Source organism: Argopecten irradians, chromosome 2 (genome assembly GCF_041381155.1).
Source record: "Argopecten irradians isolate NY chromosome 2, Ai_NY, whole genome shotgun sequence".
Lineage (NCBI taxonomy): Eukaryota > Metazoa > Mollusca > Bivalvia > Pectinida > Pectinidae > Argopecten > Argopecten irradians.
In genome coordinates this window covers 20,244,364-20,258,759 of record NC_091135.1, presented here as the reverse complement: position 1 = coordinate 20,258,759, position 14,396 = coordinate 20,244,364, and the positions used below count along the sequence as shown (strand labels likewise).

General features: G+C 40.1%; 2 protein-coding genes across 3 annotated transcripts in view; both read left to right on the top strand.

Moving 5' to 3' along the window:
- The window catches only part of LOC138314768 (protein white-like), a 38,394-nt gene extending 25,241 nt beyond the window's left edge, over positions 1-13,153 (top strand). For both annotated transcript variants that reach the window (XM_069255284.1, XM_069255285.1), the window contains exons 15-20: positions 550-607; positions 1,032-1,109; positions 2,275-2,380; positions 2,508-2,608; positions 9,318-9,409; positions 9,590-13,153. In XM_069255284.1, coding sequence (XP_069111385.1) covers positions 550-607; positions 1,032-1,109; positions 2,275-2,380; positions 2,508-2,608; positions 9,318-9,409; positions 9,590-9,694 — 540 coding nt within the window. In that variant the 3' untranslated portion in view covers positions 9,695-13,153. The remainder of the gene's footprint in view (positions 1-549; positions 608-1,031; positions 1,110-2,274; positions 2,381-2,507; positions 2,609-9,317; positions 9,410-9,589) is intronic.
- The window catches only part of LOC138314774 (cobalamin trafficking protein CblD-like), a 92,495-nt gene that overhangs the window by 46,130 nt on the left and 31,969 nt on the right, over positions 1-14,396 (top strand). The window lies entirely within an intron of this gene.

Genomic DNA, 14,396 nt, shown 5'->3' with positions numbered 1-14,396 from the left:
CATTTGACATCCTTTAATACTGTCTCCATAGTTGCATTCCATTTGACATCCTTTAATACTGTCCCCATGGTTACATTCCATTTGACTTCCTTTAATACTGTCCCCATGGGTACGTTCCATTTGACATCCTTTAATACTGTCTCCATGGTTACATTCCATTTGACATCCTTTAATACTGTCTCCATGGTTACATTCCATTTGACATCCTTTAATACTGTCTCCATGGTTACATTCCATTTGACATCCTTTAATACTGTCTCCATGGTTACATTCCATTTGACATCCTTTAATACTGTCCCCATGGGTACGTTCCATTTGACATCCTTTAATACTGTCTCCATGGTTACGTTCCATTTGACATCCTTTAATACTGTCCCCATTGTTACATTCCATTTGACATCCTTTAATACTGTCCCCATGGTTACGTTCCATTTGACATCCTTTAATACTGTCCCCATTGTTACGTTCCATTTGACATCCTTTTACACTGTCCCCATGGTTACGTTCCACTTGACATCCTTTAATACTGTCTCCATGGTTACGTTCCAGCTACCAGCCTTTACCATATTCCCTTTCGTGTTCTGTACAATCTTATACTGGATGGCAGGTAGGTTATCATGAATAAATAAAAATCTTCAGTTAAAGGAAAATATGTAAATTATGTTGTTTTTATTACCACTGTGAATACAATTGTACTGTACAAAATATTATTTTCATGTATACAATAGTTTGCATCTTTGTTATTTTCAACATACAATGTATTTGTAAATATATAAATTCCCAATCAACAACTCATACTGACAATCTTGCCATCATATACATATGTTTGTAGTTTGTATAATTATTTGCATAACATTTAAATTTGTGTTCGAGGTCTCTCCCAGAAATATTTATTTTATGATACCCAAGTGCTTTAATGTAGAGCGATACTCTAAATAGAAGTTTCTTTATTTCCAAGATCTGAACATTTTTGTTTTGTCTTAATTTTCTTCGTTTTCCGGTCAGTTTGTAATATGTTCTTCATTGTTTAGGACTTTACCAAGCAGTGGATAATTACCTCCTACTTTGTGTGATCATCATATTCTCAGCTAACATCGCAGGATCATTTGGTAGGTAGATCGTCATATTCTCAGCTAACATCGCAGGATCATTTGGTAGGTAGATCGTCATATTCTCAGCTAACATCGCAGGATCATTTGGTAGGTAGATCGTCATATTCTCAGCTAACATCGCAGGATCATTTGGTAGGTAGATCGTCATATTCTCAGCTAACATCGCAGGATCATTTGGTAGGTAGATCATCATATTCTCTGCTAACATCGCAGGATCATTTGGTAGGTAGATCATCATATTCTCAGCTAACATCGCAGGATCATTTGGTAGGTAGATCGTCATATTCTCTGCTAACATCGCAGGATCATTTGGTAGGTAGATCATCATATTCTCAGCTAACATCGCAGGATCATTTGGTAGGTAGATCGTCATATTCTCAGCTAACATCGCAGGATCATTTGGTAGGTAGATCATCATATTCTCAGCTAACATCGCAGGATCATTTGGTAGGTAGATCATCATATTCTCAGCTAACATCGCAGGATCATTTGGTAGGTAGATCATCATATTCTCAGCTAACATCGCAGGATCATTTGGTAGGTAGATCGTCATATTCTCAGCTAACATCGCAGGATCATTTGGTAGGTAGATCGTCATATTCTCTGCTAACATCGCAGGATCATTTGGTAGGTAGATCGTCATATTCTCAGCTAACATCGCAGGATCATTTGGTAGGTAGATCGTCATATTCTCAGCTAACATTGCAGGATCATTTGGTAGGTAGATCGTCATATTCTCTGCTAACATCGCAGGATCATTTGGTAGGTAGATCGTCATATTCTTAGCTAAAATCGTGAAATTGTTTGCTAGGTAGATCGTCATATTCTCAGCTAACATCATGGGATCATTTTGGAGGTAAATTGTCATATTCTCAGCTATCAAAATCACAGGAAAAATGTTTTGGCAGTTGTGGTGCCATGGTAACCAGCTCAGTATACACAGGTTTTTGTAGATAAAACAAATTGTCCAGACAACTCCTTGTAAATTTAATATGGGTCAATTTCAATGAAAAACACAATGTTGGGGACCATGTATAAATGTGCAAGCTGGGGTTTTTTGGCATACATTTTGGTTACCATGGTAACTAGGTCTTTAAGAGGGGCGTGTATTAGTTAGCCATTGGCTTACAGTTATAATTATAAATGTTACGATCTGTCACAGGATATATGGTATCGACGGCCTTCAGTACTGTGAACCTTGCTCTGGCCGTGGCCCCAGCAATACTTACTCCACTACTTCTGTTTGGCGGATTTTTCCTGAACAACAAGTAAGTACTACATTACATTGTCTCTAAATCAGTTGAGCAACGTGTCATATTTACCCTTATGTATGTCCCCTTGATAATGCTATATGTTTGTTCTGTAAGTTTCAATTGACTGTCTACCCTTTTCCAGCACCATCCCAGACTGGCTACTCTGGGTCAAGTATCTGTCCTGGTTCCAGTTTTCCAATGAACTGATATCCATAAATCAATGGAAAGATGTTGACATTATATGTAAGTATTTTTCTCTAATTTTAGTAACAAAGTCAAATTTCAAATTGGTTTAATGTATAAGTTACACTGGTGTACAGGTTGCACTATTGATTTTCATGGGGGCGGGAGTTGCAACTTATATTCCGGAAACTACGATAATAAAAATTATGTTTTACTTTTGTGAAGAAAAGAGTACTCTCTGAAGTCATCTTTTTGAATATGAAATGAGCTTGAATAACAAAATGAGCATAAAATAATATACTGTAGCTAAATATAAATACCGATAATATCACTAGCCCTCCACCTCTGGGTCATGTTGGCTGAGTGGTAAAGGTGTCTGACATTCTATCACTAGCCCTACACCTCTTGGTCATGTTGGCTGAGTGGTAAAGGTGTCTGACATTCTATCCCCCTGCAACTCTTGGTCATGTTGGCTGCATGGTAAAGGTATCTGACATTCTATCACTAGCCCTACACGTCTGGGTCATGTTGGCTGAGTGGTAAAGGTGTCTGACATTCTATCACTAGCCCTACACCTCTTGGTCATGTTGGCTGAGTGGTAAAGGTGTCTGACATTCTATCACTAGCCCTCAACCTCTGGGTCATGTTGGCTGAGTGGTAAAGGTATCTGACATTCTATCACTAGCCCTACACCTCTGAGACATGTTGGCTGAGTGGTAAAGGTATCTGACATTCTAACACTAGTCCTACTCCTCTTGGTCATGTTGGCTGAGTGGTAAAGGTGTCTGACATTCTATCACTAGCCCTCACACCTCTGGGTCATGTTGGCTGAGTGGTAAAGGTGTCTGACATTCTATCACTAGCCCTACACCTCTGAGACATGTTGGCTGAGTGGTAAAGGTATCTGACATTCTATCACTAGCCTACACCTCTTGGTCATGTTGGCTGAGTGGTAAAGGTGTCTGACATTCTATCACTAGCCCTACACCTCTTGGTCATGTTGGCTGAGTGGTAAAGATATCTGACATTCTATCACTAGCCCTACACCTCTTGGTCATGTTGGCTGAGTGGTAAAGGTATCTGACATTCTATCACTAGCCCTACACCTCTTGGTCATGTTGGCTGAGTGGTAAAGGTGTCTGACATTCTATCACTAGCCCTCCACCTCTTGGTCATGTTGGCTGAGTGGTAAAGGTATCTGACATTCTATCACTAGCCCTACACCTCTGGGTCATGTTGGCTGAGTGGTAAAGGTGTCTGACATTCTATCACTAGCCCTACACCTCTTGGTCATGTTGGCTGAGTGGTAAAGGTGTCTGACATTCTATCACTAGCCCTACACCTCTGGGTCATGTTGGCTGAGTGGTAAAGGTATCTGACATTCTATCACTAGCCCTACACCTCTTGGTCATGTTGGCTGATGGTAAAGGTATCTGACATTCTTTCACTGTCACATTGTCATGTTGGCTGAGTGGTAAAGATATCTGACATTCTATCACTAGCCCTACACTCTGGGTCATGTTGGCTGAGTGGTAAAGGTGTCTGACATTCTATCACTAGCCCTACACCTCTTGGTCATGTTGGCTGAGTGGTAAAGGTGTCTGACATTCTATCACTAGCCCTACACCTCTTGGTCATGTTGGCTGAGTGGTAAAGGTGTCTGACATTCTATCACTAGCCCTCCACCTCTTGGTCATGTTGGCTGAGTGGTAAAGGTATCTGACATTCTATCACTAGCCCTCCACCTCTGGGTCATGTTGGCTGAGTGGTAAAGGTATCTGACATTCTATCACTAGCCCTACTCCTCTTGGTCATGTTGGCTGAGTGATAAAGGTATCTGACATTCTATCACTAGCCCTCAACCTCTGGGTCATGTTGGCTGAGTGGTAAAGGTATCTGACATTCTATCACTAGCCCTCAACCTCTGGGTCATGTTGGCTGAGTGGTAAAGGTGTCTGACATTCTATCACTAGCCCTACACCTCTGGGTCATGTTGGCTGAGTGGTAAAGGTATCTGACATTCTATCACTAGCCCTACACCTCTGGGTCATGTTGGCTGAGTGGTAAAGGTGTCTGACATTCTATCACTAGCCCTACACCTCTTGGTCATGTTGGCTGAGTGGTAAAGGTATCTGACATTCTATCACTAGCCCTACACCTCTTGGTCATGTTGGCTGAGTGGTAAAGGTGTCTGACATTCTATCACTAGCCCTACACCTCTGGGTCATGTTGGCTGAGTGGTAAAGATATCTGACATTCTATCACTAGTCCTACACCTCTTGGTCATGTTGGCTGAGTGGTAAAGGTGTCTGACATTCTATCACTAGTCCTACACCTCTTGGTCATGTTGGCTGAGTGGTAAAGGTATCTGACATTCTATCACTAGCCCTACACCTCTGGGTCATGTTGGCTGAGTGGTAAAGGTATCTGACATTCTATCACTAGCCCTACACCTCTTGGTCATGTTGGCTGAGTGGTAAAGGTATCTGACATTCTATCACTAGTCCTACACCTCTGGGTCATGTTGGCTGAGTGGTAAAGGTATCTGACATTCTATCACTAGCCCTACACCTCTGGGTCATGTTGGCTGAGTGGTAAAGGTATCTGACATTCTATCACTAGCCCTCAACGTCTGGGTCATGTTGGCTGAGTGGTAAAGGTGTCTGACATTCTATCACTAGTCCTTCACCTCAAGGTCATGTTGGCTGAGTGGTAAAGGTATCTGACATTCTATCACTAGTCCTACACCTCTGGGTCATGTTGGCTGAGTGGTAAAGGTATCTGACATTCTATCACTAGTCCTACACCTCTGGGTCATGTTGGCTGAGTGGTAAAGGTATCTGACATTCTATCACTAGTCCCTACACCTCTGGGTCATGTTGGCTGAGTGGTAAAGGTGTCTGACATTCTATCACTAGTCCTACACCTCTTGGTCATGTTGGCTGAGTGTAAAGGTATCTGACATTCTATCACTAGCCTACTACACCTCTTGGTCATGTTGGCTGAGTGGTAAAGGTATCTGACATTCTATCACTAGCCCTACACCTCTGGGTCATGTTGGCTGAGTGGTAAAGGTATCTGACATTCTATCACTAGTCCTACACCTCTGGTCATGTTGGCTGAGTGGTAAAGGTGTCTGACATTCTATCACTAGTCCTACACCTCTTGGTCATGTTGGCTGAGTGGTAAAGGTATCTGACATTCTATCACTAGCCCTCCACCTCTTGGTCATGTTGGCTGAGTGGTAAAGGTGTATCTGACATTCTATCACTAGCCCTCCACCTCTTGGTCATGTTGGCTGAGTGGTAAAGGTATCTGACATTCTATCACTAGTCCTACACCTCTGGGTCATGTTGGCTGAGTGGTAAAGGTGTCTGACATTCTATCACTAGTCCTACACCTCTGGGTCATGTTGGCTGAGTGGTAAAGGTATCTGACATTCTATCACTAGCCCTACACCTCTGGGTCATGTTGGCTGAGTGGTAAAGGTGTCTGACATTCTATCACTAGCCCTACACCTCTGGGTCATGTTGGCTGAGTGGTAAAGGTGTCTGACATTCTATCACTAGCCCTACACCTCTGGGTCATGTTGGCTGATTGGTAAAGGTGTCTGACATTCTATCACTAGTCCTACACCTCTTGGTCATGTTGGCTGAGTGGTAAAGGTATCTGACATTCTATCACTAGCCCTACACCTCTTGGTCATGTTGGCTGAGTGGTAAAGGTATCTGACATTCTATCACTAGCCCTACACCTCTTGGTCATGTTGGCTGAGTGGTAAAGGTATCTGACATTCTATCACTAGCCCTCAACCTCTGGGTCATGTTGGCTGAGTGGTAAAGGTATCTGACATTCTATCACTAGCCCTCAACCTCTGGGTCATGTTGGCTGAGTGGTAAAGGTGTCTGACATTCTATCACTAGCCCTACACCTCTTGGTCATGTTGGCTGAGTGGTAAAGGTATCTGACATTCTATCACTAGCCCTACACCTCTTGGTCATGTTGGCTGAGTGGTAAAGGTATCTGACATTCTATCACTAGCCCTACACCTCTGGGTCATGTTGGCTGAGTGGTAAAGTATCTGACATTCTATCACTAGCCCTACACCTCTGGGTCATGTTGGCTGAGTGGTAAAGGTTCTGACATTCTATCACTAGCCCTACACCTCTTGGTCATGTTGGCTGAGTGGTAAAGGTGTCTGACATTCTATCACTAGCCTACCCTCTTGGTCATGTTGGCTGAGTGTAAAGGTGTCTGACATTCTATCACTAGCCCTACACCTCTTGGTCATGTTGGCTGAGTGGTAAAGGTGTCTGACATTCTATCACTAGCCCTACACCTCTTGGTCATGTTGGCTGAGTGGTAAAGGTGTCTGACATTCTATCACTAGCCCTACACCTCTTGGTCATGTTGGCTGAGTGGTAAAGGTGTCTGACATTCTATCACTAGCCCTAACCTCTGGGTCATGTTGGCTGAGTGATAAAGGTGTCTGACATTCTATCACTAGCCCTACCCTCTTGGTCATGTTGGCTGAGTGATAAAGGTGTCTACATTCTATCACTAGCCCTACACCTCTGGGTCATGTTGGCTGAGTGGTAAAGGTATCTGACATTCTATCACTAGCCCTACACCTCTGGGTCATGTTGGCTGAGTGGTAAAGGTGTCTGACATTCTATCACTAGCCCTACACCTCTTGGTCATGTTGGCTGAGTGGTAAAGGTGTCTGACATTCTATCACTAGCCCTACACCTCTTGGTCATGTTGGCTGAGTGGTAAAGGTGTCTGACATTCTATCACTAGCCCTACACCTCTGGGTCATGTTGGCTGAGTGGTAAAGGTATCTGACATTCTATCACTAGCCCTACTCCTCTTGGTCATGTTGGCTGAGTGGTAAAGGTGTCTGACATTCTATCACTAGCCCTACACCTCTTGGTCATGTTGGCTGAGTGGTAAAGGTGTCTGACATTCTATCACTAGCCATCCACCTCTGGGTCATGTTGGCTGAGTGGTAAAGGTATCTGACATTCTATCACTAGCCCTACTCCTCTTGGTCATGTTGGCTGAGTGGTAAAGGTGTCTGACATTCTATCACTAGCCCTACACCTCTTGGTCATGTTGGCTGAGTGGTAAAGGTGTCTGACATTCTATCACTAGCCCTACACCTCTTGGTCATGTTGGCTGAGTGGTAAAGGTGTCTGACATTCTATCACTAGCCCTACACCTCTTGGTCATGTTGGCTGAGTGGTAAAGGTGTCTGACATTCTATCACTAGTCCTACACCTCTTGGTCATGTTGGCTGATGTGGTAAAGGTGTCTGACATTCTATCACTAGCCCTACACCTCTTGGTCATGTTGGCTGAGTGGTAAAGGTGTCTGACATTCTATCACTAGCCCTACACCTCTTGGTCATGTTGGCTGAGTGGTAAAGGTGTCTGACATTCTATCACTAGCCCTACACTCGGTCATGTTGGCTGAGTGGTAAAGGTGTCTGACATTCTATCACTAGCCCTCCACCTCTGGGTCATGTTGGCTGAGTGGTAAAGGTGTCTGACATTCTATCACTAGCCCTACACCTCTGGGTCATGTTGGCTGAGTGGTAAAGGTATCTGACATTCTATCACTAGCCCTACACCTCTTGGTCATGTTGGCTGAGTGGTAAAGGTGTCTGACATTCTATCACTAGCCCTACACCTCTTGGTCATGTTGGCTGAGTGGTAAAGGTGTCTGACATTCTATCACTAGCCCTACACCTCTGGGTCATGTTGGCTGAGTGGTAAAGGTGTCTGACATTCTATCACTAGCCCTACACCTCTTGGTCATGTTGGCTGAGTGGTAAAGGTGTCTGACATTCTATCACTAGCCCTACACCTCTGGGTCATGTTGGCTGAGTGGTAAAGGTATCTGACATTCTATCACTAGCCCTCCACCTCTGGGTCATGTTGGCTGAGTGGTAAAGGTGTCTGACATTCTATCACTAGCCCTCCACCTCTGGGTCATGTTGGCTGAGTGGTAAAGGTGTCTGACATTCTATCACTAGCCCTACACCTCTGGGTCATGTTGGCTGAGTGGTAAAGGTGTCTGACATTCTATCACTAGCCCTACACCTCTTGGTCATGTTGGCTGAGTGGTAAAGGTGTCTGACATTCTATCACTAGCCCTACACCTCTGGGTCATGTTGGCTGAGTGGTAAAGGTGTCTGACATTCTATCACTAGCCCTACACCTCTGGGTCATGTTGGCTGAGTGGTAAAGGTGTCTGACATTCTATCACTAGCCCTACACCTCTGGGTCATGTTGGCTGAGTGGTAAAGGTATCTGACATTCTATCACTAGCCCTACACCTCTTGGTCATGTTGGCTGAGTGGTAAAGGTATCTGACATTCTATCACTAGCCCTACACCTCTTGGTCATGTTGGCTGAGTGGTAAAGGTGTCTGACATTCTATAACTAGCCCTACACCTCTGGGTCATGTTGGCTGAGTGGTAAAGGTGTCTGACATTCTATCACTAGCCCTACACCTTTTGGTCATGTTGGCTAAGTGGTAAAGGTGTCCGACATTCTATCACTAGCCCTACACCTCTGAGACATGTTGGCTGAGTGGTAAAGGTATCTGACATTCTAACACTAGCCCTCCACCTCTTGGTCATGTTGGCTGAGTGGTAAAGGTGTCTGACATTCTATCACTAGCCCTCAACCTCTGGGTCATGTTGGCCCTTACTTAGTTGTAAAGAATCTGATAATAATGTAGTACTGACTTCCTACTATTCCAGACTGCGCCAATGTGACAGAACACCCTGCCCCAGAAGGATCATCTGTATGTGGTACAGGAGCAGCTGTACTTGATGGATTCAACTTCTCTGAAGTAAGTCAATGTTTTATTTCGTTAGAAATATATTGTACTCTATTTCTCAGATAACTAACATGTTCCTTTAACATAAGAACCTGTAGATAAGCTGTGCTAAATAGATGTTGTATCCTCAGAAGATCTCAGTAAATGAAGTTTATTATTATCCTAACATACGATCTGTTTCTATGGTTACAGGACAACCAGTTGCTGGATCTAATGGTGATGACTGCTTTGTTAGTGGGATTCCGATTGTTTGCATTCATATTCCTGGTCATCCGCGCCAAACAATCCAAAGCTTGAAGTGAGAATCTACAGATTTATAAATTAGTGGGACCACTTATCTCCTCCGACAAGATTGTCCGACATCTTGTTGCTACATAATGTTACAGGGGTACCAAACTATGTCGTCATTCGGATGTAATTTTGATGGAAATGTGGTCATTTTAATCATCTTTAGCGACAATTGATATGAACACGATATAAACCAAAAATAAATATAATGAAGCTGCTTATCATATTTATTTTACACAATGCCTGGCTTGTTTAGATTACCCCATCTACATCTCATACTCGTAGCCATGTAAACCTGTGCAGTATGGACGAGGTAATCTTAACAAATATACAATTGTGTAAGATAATTTTCATGATACGTAGATACATAGATAAGACTATATGTCACACCAATGGCCGCCAAACAAAATTAAAATGATACACATACTGGCGAGGTGATACAAAATGGCTGACTTTCCACCATAATTACAACGGATTGATGAGTAAGGATGATGACGTATTGGATATTATAAGGAGATATTAACAGAGTGAGTAGTTAGGCTCTTATACAGCAGTAGACAATGTTACAGGATTGATATTGGAGCTAACAACGAAATTTATCATAAAATTATTTATAGTAGCAGATATTTTAAGACATGAAAGATTTTTTATTTCTCTTTCTTTAGTTGATTGACAGAATTAAGATGACTTTGACTTACTTTGTTCTATCATACATTAATATTTTCAGTTTGCACTGACATGGACTTAATAACCATGCTTTCTAGTATACTCATTATCAGTGTATAATGATAGTACAACACGTGCGGCGATTCTGTTGTTATGGGAATAGTCGCTGGCGTAGCAACGTGTGGTCATTATCCCACTTTAGGCGGGAACATATGAATGACTATTTTGATCAGCTGTTCAATCAAATTAGTTGACGATGACGGGAGTGAAAACAATATGGGTATTATTTTGATAAAAAATATGCAACTGTCAAGAGAATGAATAATAATATTAATTAGTGTGAAAAACTGTATAAAAAATCTATATAAGGAATAGATGTTTATTTTGTTGCAGTTATGAGGGTATAATGATAATGAAGCCCGTGTAAATTTTACGTAACGCAGCTTCGCCGGGGTTACATAATTTACACATGCTCCATTATCATTATAACGTCATAACCTCAAGGAAATCAAAATCTACCTCCTTAAATATACTAGTGAAGGATGTAAGATACGGTTGTGAATACCAAAGTAAAACTCCATGACGACAGGGATAAACTCATTTGACTGTGATATAGCTGTTTATACAGGTGTGGGCTGTCTTGGCATGTTACAGAGTTAACTGCCCTTACAGATAGGTATCATTATAATGTCATTATTTAGTGATCAAAACTCGCATAATTTTCTCGCAAGATGTTACACTTGTTAATGTGACGTCATAATTACTACCAACCCGCAAGGACAGGTAAATACATAATATATATATAGAGACTAGTCATATTTACTAACATCAAAATTCTACCTGAAATTGAATATTTACATTATATAAACTTTTACTGGTATGTAAGAAGTTAGATTATGAAATCAGATTTAAAAGCATGAAGGCCACCATTATCTTAATAAATCTGTGTTTTTTAATATTTATATTTTATTTCCATATTTTTGTAATTGGTTAATTTACATCATAGAGAATATTTTTCCAATGTTTAAATTTTTAGTTTTTGTGTTCATGCTTTATTGCTAAACATAATATTGTATAGTGTTTAAATTTTTCGGATGGTTTATTTTCACTTTAATTGCAATTTTCACTGAAAACAGCAAATTCTGAATACCAAGGAAACATTAAGAAATTCATTGGTATACCTAAACATTGTACGAATTAGTAAACCACGAACTTTAACCTCCGCAAAAATGCTTCAGATAGTTCACCGTGAATATTGACCACGGAAAATTTAAGTGCCATACATGACATGCAATTTTATGGATGACCATTATAAATGTAGTTTTACGGATGAAAGAAATATTTTAAATTATTCATTGAAACACTTAGCACAATCCACAAGTATCACATTAAATTGTTTTGTAACTGTACATAAGAATCAGAAAGATTATCATTATCTTGTGTGTGAGATTATACTTGTGAATTTGTTTTTTTCTTCTTTTTTTTCCCCAATCATGTGATCAATTAAGACAGACAAAAATATATGTCATATTACTTTTGTGCAATAGTTCTATCCAAAATAAAACTGTCAGATTTATTGTTGTTTGTTTTAATAGGACTCAGTTTTCCTCTATAAGAAATCGAACAAACAAATGATTTTTGAAACTTTGATGACCTTAATGAAGGTCATTAAGAAGGTCATTAAGCACAATATTTGTTGCTACATGGTATTTACTGATATTTACATGTAGTAAGTGTTGTTTTATGACATGGATTTGTGTATCAACATTGTATAAAGTTGTAAAAATGATGGGTGTTAACTTTTTCAGAGTATGTAATAAATGTATACATGTACATTCCGGTTATTGAATTTGTAATCAGAGATTAGATTTTTACTTTTTAAAATATATTTATACTATTTTGAATGATTTTGCTAACGGATTTGTTTCCTGTAATGTATCTGTTTCTTTTGTTCTATTTTTTCCATGTTTTAATTTGCCTTCCTGTTGGAATGCAGTTGAGATGGGGAGTGGGGGGGGGGGGGGTAGAGGTGACTATAGAGGTAACAGACATTTAAAGGAATTCCATGACCTCTACTTTATTTCCATTTTTTGTGATACCATATAGCCTAGGCAATAACTTACATGGTTCAACGTTTTTCACGGCTTTAACTAAAAATGAAAATGAATTTGAACAGTTTTATTTTTTTTTTCATCTGACTTGCACAGTATGTATTCTTCAACCATTTCTCAAATTTTCCCAGATAAAATGATCGCTATCATAGCATGTGCCATGACAGTTGGAAATTCTGTGAAAATGAGCAGATGTATAGTATTTGTAATTATTTTTGAGGTGCTATTGTTATGGATATGATCCTGACAGAATGAAATGCACTTTGTGGTAAATATCACCATTTGTAAGGTCGGATAGTGAACATTGTTTAATTTGTTTTTGGAGCAATGTGAACTATGCATAATTTGTTTCTGACAGCTATGTAAAATCTTTCTTAGAAAACAATGTAGCTGGCTAAAATGTTAGAACAAGTAAACGATCACATCGATCAAGTGTCCTTATGTGTGTTTATTAACACAGAAAAGTTTAAAAAGTACCTTCAGTCTCTTAAAAAAGAAATAAAAGTAAATCGAGTCTTTAAATCACCATCATCCATGAGTCACATTTATAATCTAAGAATCAATGAAGTTTTTTTTAAGATTGTTGTATAGATTTCTGTATTTGTGTTCTATGTACTACATTGTAGAAATCTGGAACTGTTAATTTCCATGTTAATTGATAATTGTTTTAAAATAAAACCTTTTAAATTTCTATCAGTGTTGTGTAATTTTTAAAGCAGATTTTTGTGGGTATTAAATATTGGTGTTACCCCAGTAGCTGTCTGTGCTGTTTCTTATATGTATGGAGTTTATACTACACTGAATCCCTAGAAAAAAATTCATGATTGCCGACAAAACAATGACAATCTAGCTTCATCGGGCGTTTTGTAGCCAAGCCTCGTGCTCACACACTCATGTGTACCTATTTTATGTCGGAGAAAGTGTGGTAGCATTCACCATGTCATTTGATTGACAGGTGGTGGACCGTCAATACTAATTAGCACCAGGATAAGTATCATGGTAAAGAGCCAATATAATAAAATAGGGTGCATCTTGGGTCATACGATAAATAGAGGGACACCAGCGGCCAAGGTCATATGGGAACATGTGTGTATGTAGGGGATTATATGTAGTCAAAGTGATATTTACATTTTCATCGCAGTCCCACTAGTCTATGTAACATTACCAAGCGCAGTTGGCAGTGATCAATCGCTTATGATGACGTCACAAATGTATGTAGGGGACACCAACAGTTAATGTCATATAATTTCTTTATTTATTTATGTAACGTCTTTTTTTCTGACTGAGATCAATCCGCCTGTGTGGCATGACCATTAGGTAGTAATAAAGATGACACTGGATCTTGGTACTAGTTGTTCAAGTAGTGATCAACTCTAGGTAGAGATTGATGAAAGCATGATCTAAATGGTTTTAAATTTTTCTAACCATGTTTATGATTACTATTCCCGTGTACCCAGCCGCTCACAAGAAGTCAGGAAATGTAATATAAATTTATCAAATATACACAAACATATCTACCACTAGTCCGAAAGGTTTTAACTAACCTGTTAACTTTGTGTTGGGATGCGTCCAAACACACTACAGTTGTGTGTATTTTGTGGTCAGTTAGATATATGAATAGATAATGGCGTTACATGTAGATCTGATAGACGCAATGACGGGTCTAAAACGTAATGATGTGTGGATAGTTAGACGGAAAAGCGGACGAATAGAAATATCGACAGAAGCATAGGCAGAGTAGCGGACGACAATTGCAAAGATATATTTATAAGGTTTGGCGAACAGAAATCATTATAGACGGACCACAGGTGTTCGTTTCTAATATAAACTTAAGTATAATATGGGTCAAGGGTCTATAACTCGGGCCGGCCATTATAATCTGTACCCAATTTCAGAAAAAAGTATGATTTTAACCAACCGTATAGGATATGATA